The sequence below is a fragment of the Pan paniscus genome, chromosome 7 (genome assembly GCF_029289425.2).
Source record: "Pan paniscus chromosome 7, NHGRI_mPanPan1-v2.0_pri, whole genome shotgun sequence".
Classification (NCBI taxonomy): Eukaryota; Metazoa; Chordata; class Mammalia; order Primates; family Hominidae; genus Pan; species Pan paniscus.
In genome coordinates, this window is record NC_073256.2 from 26,136,443 (window position 1) to 26,151,952 (window position 15,510).

The 15,510-nt window shown below is 36.6% G+C and overlaps 1 protein-coding gene across 1 annotated transcript in view; it reads left to right on the forward strand.

The window, feature by feature from the left end:
* TNKS (tankyrase) overlaps positions 1–15,510 on the forward strand; it is a 219,638-nt gene that overhangs the window by 127,736 nt on the left and 76,392 nt on the right. Inside the window, exon 6 of the mRNA XM_003805333.7 lies at positions 14,397–14,491. Within this exon, the coding sequence (XP_003805381.1) occupies positions 14,397–14,491 (95 nt within the window). The remainder of the gene's footprint in view (positions 1–14,396; positions 14,492–15,510) is intronic.

A 15,510-nucleotide genomic window follows, 5' to 3' on the forward strand; every position in this document is an offset into this window, starting at 1 on the left:
CTCAGTATAACTTTTTTCCAAATACTGTGTTTGGCCAGGATTTTAACAATCTTTATGTGGTAGGTTGTTATTTGGAGATGCCTCAATAAACCGTCCCTTTTATTACTCATGCCCTTGTCTAGCCCCCTGCCACACTGACTCTGGGCTTAGCCTGGGACTGCTTTGAATAAAATAAGGCGCAAGTGATACTCTGTCCTTTTCAGGACACGCCCCTGAGTTGGCCTGGCAGCTGCTAGTTTCTTTTTTTGTAATTCTTCTTGGAACCCAGCTGCCATGTCATAAGGCAGCCCAAGCAGCCATGTGACGAGGTCCACATGAAGAACTGAGGCCCCTACCCAACAGACCCACCTGAGTTCGTATGGAAGCTTCTTAATGATTCTAACTATTCACACGTCCCAGACAATTTAACCTCATCTGAGTTCCCGATCCATCCTTAGGGTGACATCAGCCATCCTAGCACCGTAGCTCATACCACATAGAGCTGAAGACCTGCCCAGGTAATTCACTGCTGTTGGGGTGGTTTGTTATGTAGTAATAGATAACTGAAATACCTGCTTAAAAGAAAATATAACTCAATGCTTATTATCTATTGGGCAAGAAAGATTCCATCTTTTTTTCAGCTTTATTACTGAAAATGATTCGTTTGATAGTTACTTGGAAGAATAAGTGAGGATTTTAAAATATCTTCCCAACTATATTTACGTCTTTAGATATGTTCAGTTCTTTTGAATTTATATCTTACAATTTAAGTATTTTCCCCCTTGAAATGCAAAAACATAATTTTATGTGCATCTTTTGGGGTCATGGTATTGTGGGAAAAAGCAGGAACTTGAAGCTAGAAGATCTGATTTTAAGTTTCAGCTGTTATTAGCCATGTGTTCATGGCAAATTTTATCATATCTCTGAGTTCTCAATTTTTTTAGCCTAAAAAAATGAAGAATTTGGGCCATGTGAGCTCTAAAGTACCTTTCGACTCTAACATTTCAAGATTATAATATATTTTGTTACTTATTTTTCAGCAGAGTTAGTAGCAATTACCCATAATGCAGAATTGAATTTCATAAGTGACTGTATCCTCACACTGGATAGAACACTCATGGCATCTGCAATGAAGTTTATGTAGAGCCCTTTTCCCCTTTAAGAAAGAAAGTGTTAGCATTACCTGGGGTTACATATCTGGCTCTCTATGGCCTATAGTGACCTTTATCATCCTCCATTCTTGCCAAATCTTGGTAGATAAAAGGTCATACCAGTTTTAAATTTCCAGCTTTTATGGATCCTAGCCCAGATGCTACTTGGGATTACAAGAAGGTCAAAATGCAGTAAGTCTGCATTGGGGAACTCTTCAAATACTTTAGGTTTAATTATATATCTAATCAAATCACTTCTTCGGAGTACGTCTTGCTGAGCAATGCATATCTTAGTGTAGTGCCAGAATCCCTTAGAGCAAGTTTTCTTGCCTACTTATGTTGGGATATATTGTATAAAATCTTTATGCTTATGTATATTCATTTTGTACCAATAAGGACTTGAAAATGTCTTTTTTATTTTTCATTAGGGAGTTGCTTCTACGAAAACAATCTCTATTTTGTCAAGCATGACATTTCTACTGGTAAGGGTAATTAGTACCAATGCCAACTGCGCTGTTTTCTCTGTTGGAGAAATGAATTTTTAGTAGAAGGGGACCGACCACAGTGCTAAAAAGCAGCAAAATGATAAAACTTAGTTGTCCATTTACCTCTATTTAGCCACTCTCCTAGCTTTGAATTGTCCTGCCTTCCTATCCAGAAGCACAAGTTTCCTGCTGTTTTCCACTTTAGACTGCTCAAGGGACCGGAAGGGAGTTGGTACTAAATCCTTTGGCCGTGAGTGTGAGTCATTATTAAAAATTTAGAAGCCAAATTACAAATATGACGCTTCAGCATCTGTTTTTAAAATTGTTAGAATCGAAGTTTAAAGTGTTCTTTCTGCCTTTACAAGTAAACCGAACTTTACATTAGTAGAGTGGATTACAACTACAGCAGTAGCTGGAAAAACACCCATGTCACAGAGTGGCAAAGGAAAAAGAGCAGGAAGAAACACACAAGATAGCTTCTGTGGTATTGCCGATGTCCCAGTTCTCCAACTGAATGGATGCTGGATGGTGTTTTAATATATGCTTTATAACTTACATGTTTCTATGGATTAAATATTACATGATAAAGATATTTTAAAATATCTCTGTAATGATTATGATTTGAGTACCCTTTGGATTGAACAGACTGTTCAGTTAATATCATTTGACAGTAGAGTATTCTACAAAAAGTTATTTAAGTAAAAGACTATATTGTGTAAAAAAAGGCTTGTTTAGGTGCAAACAGAAGTCTGATTTCAGGAAATTCTTCCAGCCTGATGAGAAATGGCAAAAAGAAAGTGATGAGTTAATTATGGATTTAAGAATTCTGAAATTATCTGTAACTTCGAATTGGCATTATTAAAACAATTGTTTGGCCACAATATAAAACCAATGTAAACTATTTCTTAATTCATTGTATACCATTTCTAGTGTCTTAGTCAGCTAGGATTGCCATACCATTGACAGGGTAGCTTCAACAACAGAAATTTATTTCTCACAGTTGTAAAGGCTGGGAAGTCCAAGGTTTAGGTTCCAGCATGGTCAGATGGTCAGTTTCTGGTGAGCAAGTTTCTTTTCTTTTCTTTTCTTTTTTTCTTTTGAGACAGAGTCTTGCACTGTCGCCCAGGCTGGAGTGCAGTGGCACAACCTCAGCTCACTGCAAGCTCCGCCTCCTGGGTTCTAGTGATTCTCCTGCCTCAGTCTCCTGAGTAGCTGAGATTACAGGTGCCCGCCACCACACCCAGCTAATTTTTTGTATTTTTAGTAAAGATGGGGTTTCACTATGTTGGTCAAGCTGGGCTGGAAGTCCTGACCTCAGGTGATCCACCCACCTCGGCCTCCCAAAGTACTGGGATTACAGGCGTGAGCCACTGTTCCCGGCCCAGCAAGTTTTTTCATGTCTGTACTTAGGAAGGGCACTAATCTTATCATGAGGTTCCCACCCTTATGACCTCATCCAAACCATATTACCTCACAAAGACCCTGTCTCCACATGCTATCATATTGGGGGTTGGGGCTTCAGCATAAATTTTAGGGGAATACTAAGCATTCAGTCAATAAACCTGGTTATTTTTTCTTTATCACTGCCTTTTTTTCCTTTTATTAAAGAGATTATCACTCAAGCTTGCTTCTGTCTCACACATATGCATATTAATCCATTCACTCATCTCATTCAGTTAAATTAGGATTGTATTATGAAAACAAATTTCTAGAAGTATCAAAAATCTTCATATTATTCTGCCTTTTAAAAGAATGTTTTCAGTGACTAATTTAAAGAAATGTTTTTCTCTAATAAGAATGCCATCAAGAGTAAAGCTTTAAGAAAGCACTGTAAATACTATGCATAATCACTTGAAATGCATATTTGGATAACTAAACTAGTAAATTTGAAAATAGACCAATTCTAAATATAAAATGTTTTATATTTTGATTTTATAACGAAAATGCTTTAATTTGTTAATAGTAACATAATATCCTACTTTTGAATAGGGTATGCTCCATAAAATAATCTACTTTCAGACAGTGTTCAATACCCATTAGAATTGGGAGAGAAGGCTGTGGGCAGGGAACAGAACTAGATGTCTCTGCTCCTGGCTGTTTTTGGCTGCCACATTCATTATACAAATGCAGAAACAACAAAGACTTTATCACTTAAGGAACTTTGAGGTGACAGCATACCTGCAGAATCCTAGAGCTCTTAGCCACATTAAAATCAGCTGAAGGAATTTGTCACTTTCCCAGTTTGCAGTTAAAATGACTATCTAATGATCTAAGGTGGACCGATTCCCTCCTATGTAATTGTTAAATGCCCATCAGTGCAAGTGGTTTTTTCTTTCAAGAAGACCTCTATCTGTTGTCCATTACGTAAAATCTTTGATGCTTCGATATGAAAACCTAAGATTGAAAATATTAGTTACAAAAAGGAATTTATGTGCAGTTTGGGTAGTGTGAAAATTTTTCTCCTTTCATGAAGTATGAAACATCAAGTTACTATCAGACCAAGAAACCTTTGATTTTTTTCTTTTCATAAAATCTACCAGCTATTTCTCATTCGATGATGAAAACCTAATGTTGCACCTTGAGAGTACTAAGCATTTTTGTTCACACAAACCTTGTGAGAGCATGCTAGAAACTCATTTTCACCACGTTTTAATTCTTCTGCTGATTCTGAGGCTGGAAAAGAGAAACACACATTGCTGGCTGCTGAAAAACCCCCTTGAAGATTCCACAATGATAATGTGACGTTAAAATTGAATTAAGTTGGCATTCAGAGCTGTATTCTCACAAAGATTACCCTACGGATTTCTTGTTCAATCTTATCTGCTCTTCTCCCTTCCCTTCGCTTTCTCTTCTTAATACATACATTTAAAATAAAGATAGTCCTTTATATTCTCACTTTAAAGATAAATTTTTGGCCAAGCTTGGTGGCTCACACCTGTAATCCCAGCACTTTGGGAGACCGAGGCGGGTGGATCATTTGAGTTCAGGAGTTTGAGACCAGCCTGGCCAACATGGTAAATCCCCGCTTCTACTAAAAATGTAAAAATTAGCTGGGTGGCAGGCACCTATAATCCTAGCTACACGGGAGGCTGAGGCAGGAGAATCATTTGAACCTGGGAATAAATGAAGTAAATAAATAAATAAATAAATAAATAATGTTTACTATTTGTGGCAACTTGAATTACAGAAACCTTGTTTTATATTTCATAAATTCTTTAGCTGTTAAAATGCCTTCCTAAAGATGAGTACTTCCGTTACTTTGGAAGAACATCCTTTCTGAGGCTATGAAATATCAATTGTTATTTTATCTCTGTTCATGTCATCTATCTAGGATTCATAGAATCTTATTTGGATGAGGACTTAATGGCAACTAGTTCAACCTCCCGATGCAGTGTTAGAACCTTCGCTATGATAGCTCTGACAGGTTCTGCTTAAGAGAGAGAGAGCTCGCTTGTTTAGATCAGACCATATTTGGATTGAGTGCTCAATTTAGGGTGTCACATTTTAAGAAGGGATATTGACCAACCAGAGTGTAACCAAGAAGGTAGTCAGAAAATTCTTCTCTAATAAGCAGTTGAAGTAACTGCAGGGGAGTTTATTTCAAGAAGAGACCAAGTGACTCTCTGTTAGAGATATCTAGAAAAATCCTGCACTGGGAAGGAGGCAGAATCAATTATTCTCTCCAATTTCAATATTGTTATTCTTTTTTGTTCTGCTATATTAAACTATTTTTAGGCAGCTTCTGTTATGAAGGAGTTCCACATTTCTGGGGCGCTTATCCAATGGAACAGTCACACTGTCATTATTGATAGAGTTTAATGTCTACTGACCTATGGATCAGAATGCTAAAGTTGTCAGAACCAAGGAGATCCCTGCCTGCCAAGAGTAATTCTTGCCCCTCCGCTATATTAGTCCATTTCTGAACATCCTATCTAGAACCTGAGCCCCCACACAAAGGAAAATTAGAAATGCAGAATGAGAGTTTCTAAGTCAGACTGCCTGGATTTGACTCCTGACTCTGCTTTTAACTTGCCATGTTAGTCACCCTGTTCCTTAGTTCCCTCATTTGTTGTATGGAAGTAATAGTGTTTCTAGCTAAGGTAGTTGCTGTATAAACAAGTTAATACATATAATGCACTTAGAAAAGTGCTTAGTACATAGAAAATGCCCAAATTTTAGCTGTTATTTTTAATAAAATATTTGTATTTAAAATTTTTTGTATATTCTATGTCATTTTATTTTATTTAGTCATTGCTTATGTTTTCTAGTTTCTACATCTTGCACTGGACACTGGCTTAGACTCAGTACAAATTGAAGATCTTTTATCAAAGTCAAAATAATTTATTTGTTATATAGAGAGCCACACTCCAGCTAATGAATTATTGTTGTTCATTTTACAGCATCTCAGATATAAAAAATTTGGTTGCATCCTACATGTCTTTTTTTTTCTATCTTGTTCCTCCTGTCCCTTCCTCTGATTCTTGTTGTCCCCCCTACTTTTATTTTAGGTTCAGGAGTGGGTACATTTACAGGTTTGTTACTTGGGTAAATTGTGCGTTACTGAGGCTTGGTTTACGAATGATCCCATCACCAAGGTAGTGAGCATAATACCCAACGGGTAGCCATCCGGCCAACTCTCCTCTCAAACAGTCCCCGGTGCCTGTTTTCCCATCGTTGTGTCCAGGTGTATTCACTGTTTAGCTCCCTCTTATAAGTGAGAACCTGTGGTGTTTGGTTTGCTGTTCCTGCATTAGTTCACTTAGGATAATGGCTTCCAGCTGCATCCATGTTGCTGTAAAGGTTCTGTGTCATTTTAACCAGAAGACAACTTTGTGAGGAAGTCAGCACTGTTGTCACCCATCTCCCCCATTACAAAAACCGTGAATTAAAGACATTAATATGTTAAACAGCCTTAGGTTTTAGGAGTAGTATCATGCCATGATCCACTGTGATGAGACTATATCTGTGGTTAGATGCGTTTAGCTCTAAGAACGGTGCTTGAAAGAACCGCTGACCAAGAGGTCCAGGACCAGAGAGAAACACTCATAATGGGAGAGAAAACATACGGCTGTTAGAGAATCTAGTCATGTCATCTGCAGAAGAGACAAATTAGAGGAGTCATACTTTTTGATAAAGAAGTGAATAAAATAGCTTTTTTCCTTTCTTCTCACCTCGTTAATCAATATTTATTTTCCACAAGGTTTCTCTTTTAAATTTTCATTCTAGTGTTCCAAAAGTTAAGTAACTTCATTGAGAGTGCCTGATCTTCATTATGGTACTACTTAAAAATCCCTTTGAAAGACAGGATTAGCAATGAAATATATTTATTTCCATGGACTCATGCCTATATCGATTCTCTAGCTGTTAATTTGTTTAGGGTTCTCATCTAAATATCACTCTCTCAAAGAGCTACTAAGCTCTTTGCTTCTTAGTTTCTTAGCAGATTAATCGTGTCTCTGTGCCTGATAGAAATTTAATAAAGCTAATTATGTGTTTATTGTATTTTCCTAAGAATTCCATTTTAATGGCTAATGCAATATTTTATTTTTAGAAGGGAAACTGATTGATCTTAACCAAATGACAGATTCAAATGAAATATGTTTTGATAAGACAGAGCAAAAGTAGAACGTTACTAAATAATTATGGTACAGCCACACAATGGAAATACTGTACAGCTCTTACAAAGAATAAGACAGACAGATATGTACTAATATTAAGAGGAAAGAAGCTAATCATAGAAGAATATAATAACATTTCTGTTTGTGTGGGAAAAAACAGCAACAAAAAGAACTCAGAAAAAACAAATACATGTTCATATACATGGAAAAATATCTGAAATGATCATTGTGCAACTGTAAATAGTGATTACATTTGGGAAGAGGGCTTGTTTGGCTGGAGGGAAAAAATAATAAACGTTTATGTTATAGTATTTTCTCTACTGTTTGAATTTTTAGAGGGAATATAGTAATTTTGTAATTTAAAAAGGAGCTATTGGGGAGAGGATGGTGAATAAATGTAAAGTAACTGATATTGAGACTGGTTAAACTGAGAAAATACATATACAATACTTTATTTGTGAAGCCAGACCTGGACACAGAAAGATGCAGGAAGTTAAAAAAAATTACAAGGATGATATGTAGAACACATGAATTCAGAGAGGTAGTACTTAACAAAACTGCTTACAAAACTGATGGTACATTGAGCAATCTTACTACTAAAAGTAGAGTACAGTATGTCACCTGATAGCATATGCACACGCACACACAATTTTCTCATTCTGGACAGATCCAGAAACAAAGAAACTGATTTACATTGCCTGGGTAAGGTAGGGTGACCAACCGTCTTAGTTTGCTGAGATCAATGGGTTTCCTAGGATCAGGAAAGTACTGGGCAAATCAGGACAAGTCAGTCATGGTAATCTAGAAAGTCCCAAAGGAGTTGGTCTAGGCCAAACTGGTTCTTCATCTTACAGAAAAACAAAATACACTGTATGTCACAGTTTAGAGGGCTCTCTGAGGACTTACAGCTTCACAGTTGTGATTTTATTCTTCCTTAGGAAATGCATCGAACATCACACATGCTTGTATTGAAGTGTCAGTGTAAATTTGTCACACAAATTTAAATTCACCATGTCGGATTATCCTTGTGCTCTCTTGACCTTTAGAAATGTAAATCAAAAGCTGACAATAACTCATTCATTCTTTTTTTTTAAAAAATACCCTATTATATGTAAGGTGCTTTGTTAAGCCTTTAAAACATAAAATTAAGGAATGTTCTCTTTTCTCAGTGAACTCACAGTGAGTTAGGAGACAGATACATAAGTAAATAACTATTATTTTGGAACATGTGTAAGAGTAAAAGATTGTGGCAAGTGTTTTCAGGACCAGTCTTTCTTCTTTCAAAAAGTATTGTCCAGGCCCAGCATGGTGGCTCACACCTGTAATCCCAGCACTTTGGGAGGCCAAGGCAGGTGGATCACTTGAGGTCAGGAGTTCACGACCAGCCTGACCAACATGGTGAAACTCCGCCTCTACTAAAAATACAAAAATTAGCCGGGTGTGGTGGTGGGCGCCTGTAGTCCCAGCTGCTTGGGAGGCTGAGGCAGGAGAATTGCTTGAACTTAGGAGGCGGAGGCTGCAGTGAGCCGAGATCACCCCACTGCGCTCCAGCCTGGGCAACAGAGAGAGACTCCGTCTCAAAAAAAAAAAAAAAGATATTGTCCAAAGACAGAACAAGAAGAAAAGAGGTAATTGTATGGAACATTGGTATTTTGGAATCTCATTTAAAAATTTTGTTCAATAATAATAATAGTCCTAAGAAATAAAAAATATTTATATTTTATGCTTTTAGATGAAAGGTGAGCTAGATGCTAGGCTATTCTGTCTAGATGGTAGTTATAACTTGAAAAACTTCCCCAGCATTATCAGAGCAAGGAAACCTTTTCTTCTGTACCCAGCAGTCATTTGTGAGATAACAACATATATTTTATATTAAAATGTAAATGCTAAAATTCCATTTGGATTAAATATGTGATAATACATCTAGACATACTGATAGTTGTCATGATTTTATTGCTCAGTGGGGAAATCAAAAGATGTAGTCATTAAATTTTTGTATTCCAGACACATAACAGTATATAGGTCTTCCAAAGCAGATAGCTACATTATGAATCCATAAGAACTTTTAATTCTAATATTAATCCTCAGGAAGATTTTACCTTCCATCATTGTTTGGATTTATTAAGAAGTTATGTATGAAATTAAATATTCATATTTTGTTACTAACTTAATTTTTTCAGAAGTTACTTTAATTCTCAATGGTTCTAGCTAACTGATAATTGTGGCATTTGAGTTGCATGAAGTGGAGTGGAGTGAAGAAAGGGGAGAGGAAAAGGTGAAGTTGGAAAGTTGTGGGGTGGGATGTAGTCAGGGAGATTGCTTATGGCCTTCTAGAACATTTTAAACACTTCAGTTTCTTCTTAGAGTGAGATGAAGACCCACTGGAAGATTTTGAGCACAAGATTTGTATACCTAACTTAGGTTTTAACAGGATTACTCTGCTGTCATGTTGTGTTACTCTAAGGGGATTATACTGGAAGCAAGGAGACCTAGTAGAAGGCTTTTGCCACCAGCCAGCTGAGAGAGGATACTGTCATCAAGTAGGTGACAGTAGATGTGGTAAGAAGTGATTGGATTCTGGATATATTTTGGAGGCATAGTCTCTAAGAGAAATAGTCTGATGGGTTGAGCATAGTGTGTGGGAAAAAGATGGGAATGAAGAAAGACTCCCAAAGTTTTTGGCCTGAGTAACTAAAAGGATGGAGTTGTCATTAACAGGAAATTCTGCAGCATATGTTTCAAGGGAAGCACTAGGGGGAGCTCCATTTTAGACAGGAGAAAAGCATGAGAAGTCTTACATACATCATGTAGTGATGTCACATAGGCAGTTGGATTATAGCATATGACTATATGTCATTTACTCTATATAGTAACCAGTAACCTCCACAGTATGGAAGTTAGCAAAGAGGACTAGGTTGGAGATATAACTGGGGAGTTGTCAGTTCATGGGTGCTATTTAAAGCTACAAGACTGCATGAGCTCACCAAAGGAATGAGTTAGACAATGTAGAAAAGAGGTTTAAGGACAGACTTTTGGAGTACTCCAATGTCAAGAGAATGAAAACCAACCAGCAAGGACTGAGAAGGGGTAACCAGCTAGGGAGGAGGAAAATAAGAAGTGTGGTGAACTAGATGCCAAGGAAGAAAACACTTTAAGGAGGAAGAAGTGACCAGTGATACCAAATAATGCTAATAAGGTCAGATAAGATAAGGACTGATAAATGACCACTAAGAAATAACATTAAGAAGTTCTAGCTAGAGCAGTCAGGCAAGAAAAAGAAATAAAAGGCATCTGGATAGGGAAAAAAACAAGTCAAACTACCTCTCTTCACTGACACTATGATTTTATTCTAAGTATAAAAAACCCTAAAGACACCACCAAAAGGCTGCTGGAACTGATAAACGATTTTAGCAAGGTTTCAGTATACAAAATCCATGTACAAAAATCAGTAGCATTTCTATACACCATTAGCATCCAGGCTGAGAGTCAAATCAAGAGCTCAATCCCATTTACAGTAGCCACAAATAAAATGAAATAGCTGGGGATATAGCTATCCCAGAGAGATGAAAGATCTCTACAAGGAAAAGTATAAAACACTGCTGAAAGAAATCAGAGATGATACAAACAAATGGAAAAATATTCCATGCTCATGGATTGGAAGAATCAGTATCATTAAAGTGGCCATACTGCCCAAAGCAGTTTACAGTTTCAGTGCTGTTCCTATCCAACAATCAACATCATTCCTCAAAAAATTAGAAAAAACTATTCTAAAAATCATATGGAACCAAAGAAGAGCCCAAGTAGCCAAAGCAATCCTAAGCAAAAAACAAAGCCAGAGGCATCACACTACCCAAATTCAAACTATACTGTCAGGCTACAATAAAGAAAACAGCATGGCACTGATACAAAAAACAGACACATAGACTGATGGAATGGAATAGAAAGCTCAGAAATTAAGCCACATACCTATAATCATCTGATCTTCGACAAGTCCAACGAAAACAATTAATGGGGAAAGGATTCCCTGTGCAATAAATAGTGCTGGGATAGTTGGCTACCCATATGCAGAAGAATGAAATGGGACCCTTACCTTTCCTCATATACAAAAGTTAACTCAATATGGATTAAGAATTTAATTATAAAACCTAAAACTATAAAAATTCTAGAGAAAAACCTAGGAAATACCATCCTCAGCATCAGCCTTAGCAGAGAATTTTTGGCTAAGTCTCCAAAAGCAGTTGTAATAAAAATAAAAACTGACAAGTGGGACCTAATTAAAGAGCTTCTGCACAGCAAAAGAAACTACCAGCAGAGTAAATAGACAATCTACAGAATGGGAGAAAATACTCATAAACTATGCATCTGACAAAGGTCTAATATCCAGGATCTATAAGGACCTTAATTCAAAGCAAAAACCAATCCCATCAAAAAGTAGGCAAAGGACATGAACAGACATTTTTCAAAATAAGACATACAAGCAGCCAACAAACATGAAAAAATGCGTATCATTACTAATCATCAGAGAAACGCAAATCAAAACCACAATGAGATACTGTCTCACACCACTCAGAATGGCTGTTATTAAAAAGTCAAAAGACAATAGATACTGACAAATTTGCAGAGAAAAAGCAATGCTTATACACTGTGGAATGCAGTTTGGAAATTTCTCAACTTAAAACAGAGCTACCATTAGGCCCAGCAATCCCATTACTAGATCTATACACAAAGGAAAATAGATTATCATACCAAAAAGATACATGAAGTTGTATGTTCATTGCCATGCCATTCACAATAGCGAAGACATGGAATCAACCTAGGTGCCTATCAGTGGTGGATTGGATAAAGAAAGTGTGGTACATATACACCATGGAATACCACACAGCCCTGAAAAAGAATGAAATCATGCCCTTTGCAGCAATATGAATGGAGCCAGAGGCCATTAACCTAAACGAATTAATGTAGGCACAGAAAACTACATATCACATATTCTCACTTATAAGTGGGATCTAAACATTGAGCACACGTGGACATAAACATGGGAACAGTAGACATTGCAGACTACTAGAGCAGGGCAGTGCAGGTTCAAGAACAAACTACCTATTGGGTACCATGCTCACTACCTGACTGCAGTATACCCATGTAACAAAACTGCACGTGGCCCCCTGTATCTAAAAGCTAAATTTTAAAATGAAAAAAAAAAAAAAAAAGCTTAAGTATATAAGCAACTTAATAAGATGATGATAAATAATAACTATCATTTGTTGAGTTTTTCCAATGTGATAAATACCGTATTATGTACTTTGTACAGTTATCTTTAATCTGTAAAACATTCCTGTGTGATAGGGATTACACTTCCCACTTCACAGATGTTGGAAGCCCGGACACAGAGACGTTAATAAATTAACCCACTTGAACCCGGGAGGCGGAGGTGGCAGTGAGCCAAGATCAAGCCACTGCACTCCAGCCTGGGCAACAGAGTGAGATTCCATCCAAAAAACAAACAAACAAAACAACAAAAAAACAAACAAACAAAAAAGAAACAAAAATGAGTTTCTATATGGGAGAAAACTTTACAGTAGTTTTCCCTTATCCTCGGGAGAGAACGTTTCAGGAGCCCAGTGGATGCCTGAAGCCTCGGATAGTACCAAACCCTATATATGGGTTTTTGATCTCATAACTGAGATGGCTACTTAATATGTAGCATCTTCAGTGTGGATATGCTGGAGGAAGGGATGATTCCCATCCAAGGTGGCACAAAGTGGGCAGATTTCATCAGGCTACTTAGAATAGTGCTCAGCTTAAAACTTATGAATTGTTTGTTTCTGGAATTCCACACGTAATATTTTCAGACTAAAATTAACCACAGGTAGGTGAAATTGTACTGTATTTTCACAGGTTTTTCAGATAGCGAGGATGAGTGATTTTATCTCCATTTTATACATGAAGAAGCTGAGACACACGAGTAGCATGACTTCCACTGGGTTGCATAATAAGATCCAGGAATGTAGTCAGGTTTCCTGACTTCCTGTTCAGGACCCTTCTAATCTGAATGGTCTCCTTGTTGATAGCTGTGCATTGCTCAAAATATTTTCTAAACTTAGAGGCTGACAGAATATGTAAAATGTATGAAATATCTCAAAAGCAATAATAGTACAGTGTTTAGTAATTCTTTTGTATCTTCACATCTGGAATAGGTGAAGCAAATAAATTAAAAACCTTATTAAATCCCAAGACCCCAAATAGAAGACAGGAAAAATGAAAGGGAATGCATTAAAGTATATTAAAGCCTGTATGAAAAACCCGTTATGGTATTTAAACTTTAAATTAACAAAGGTGGAAAATTGCTGTGGTTGCAGAGAAGTTTTTAATTAAAGTGAAGTTATTTCCGATTCTTAAAAGGTGAGAAGTTTGATTATTTTAATTACCATACTAAATTTTAGCAGAGAACCTTCTAATAACTTGACTCAAATTACAATGTGGCAGAAATTAGCTGGGAAGAAACTGTATTCCTCTCTTGTCTTTATACAGTGTATGTGGTACATAAAATGGAAGAATTAAATGCTACCTTGGTATACATCATTGCACCCGGTGTAGCAAATTAGTTTTGACCATTACTAGCAGCCGTACAGAATGAATAAGGCCCATTGTCCTTTTTGTTTCCATTAAAGTTTGTTCAAATTGTTCTTTAGGGATGTTTTTCAATCTTTCCTATTAAAGAAATTTTGAGAGCTAGATCTTTAGATAAAGTTTTATGGTACAATTGGGATTTAAAGGTTAGAAATTGAAAGGAGGACAGGATTTAAGTAGGATAGGGAAGAATGTTTCCAATTATAGGAAACATGAGCCCTGGTGTGTCTTCTCAGAACAGTGAGAATGTTTCATGTTGGAAAGAAATAGGAAATCATGTAGAATAGGTAGGGTAAGGTTTGATTACTGATGGCCTTAAAAAAACAAGTAAGTGAAATAGGTGGATGGCACTAACGTTAGTATTGACTCCTGAGGGCAGTAAATTATCTCTCCTTAAGTTATGAAATGTGAATTTTTGACATTTCAGCACAGTATTTTTGTGTCAACTTTCATTGTGTTTAAATCTGAAATGGCAAAGCAAGGATTTTGTTTGTTTGTTTGTTTTTACCTGAAAAGGAGTTGTTTTTCTTTTCTAGTCGACTCCTTTACATCTAGCAGCGGGCTACAACAGAGTTCGAATAGTTCAGCTTCTTCTTCAGCATGGTGCTGATGTTCATGCAAAAGATAAAGGGTAGGTCTATCAATTTACTTCCTGTCAGTGCTTTGTTTTTGTCTGATACTCTAAACTTTTAAAACACTAGACAAAGTCATATGTCCCATTTGTTACGGCTTATATAACGTTTTAAGAATGTTCACAACTCTGATTTGAGGCTTTATTTTCATGTACCTGCTTAATTAAGGATACTTCTCATAATAATTTCCCAAATCAATTTAATTTTATCACCGTTCTGTTACTTGAAGTTGAAATTGTGTCTCAGTTGCAGTTATGGTTTTTCAACTCTTAAATTGCATTTTAGAAAAATAAAACAAATTGAAAATTATGAAAATCCAGTAGCATAGCTATCAGATTCAACAGATAGTAAAGGATCATCCTTTATTGATAAACCAAAATCATAAGTATACAATACCAAATTTTTTTTCTGATGAAATCTTGGACATCTAAACTGAGAAAACCTAGAAGGTTGATGTGAGGGGATATGGGTGGTAACTAAAAAAGCAGTTATGTCATTTACTTTACCAATAGGTCATTTTTGAAAACTTTGTATCAGTTTCCTGTAAAGTCTCCAGAGATATACGATCATTGGGTTTGCTGTCCTATGTGGTGGACTAACATTTCTCATTGCCCCAGTTTAAGATCTGAAAGATAATTAACCCTACTACCCAGGTAAGGTAGATTATGTTACAGTCTTGTGACTGACAGCATAAAGAAGAGATGCCCTAGAGGAGAGTTTCTTTCACTTTGCCCCTCCCCAAGTCAAGAAACATAAAAATGAACTGAATACTTGAGACACTTATCAGAAGAATTCTTCCATTTCCAATCTACTTTTTCTGGTGCTGTTCTCTTGCCTGCACCAGGTTTTGTGCCATATGTGAATGGTGTCCCAGTAGTATAGGGGCATAAATGCCTGATGCTCTTGTACATCTCTGTTTCCTTGTGCGTGTCTGAAAACAGATGGGTGTACAATAGGTGAGTCATCAAGAGATGTACACCACAAAAAAAGGGTTTTTTTGGTTTATTTAGAATACTTT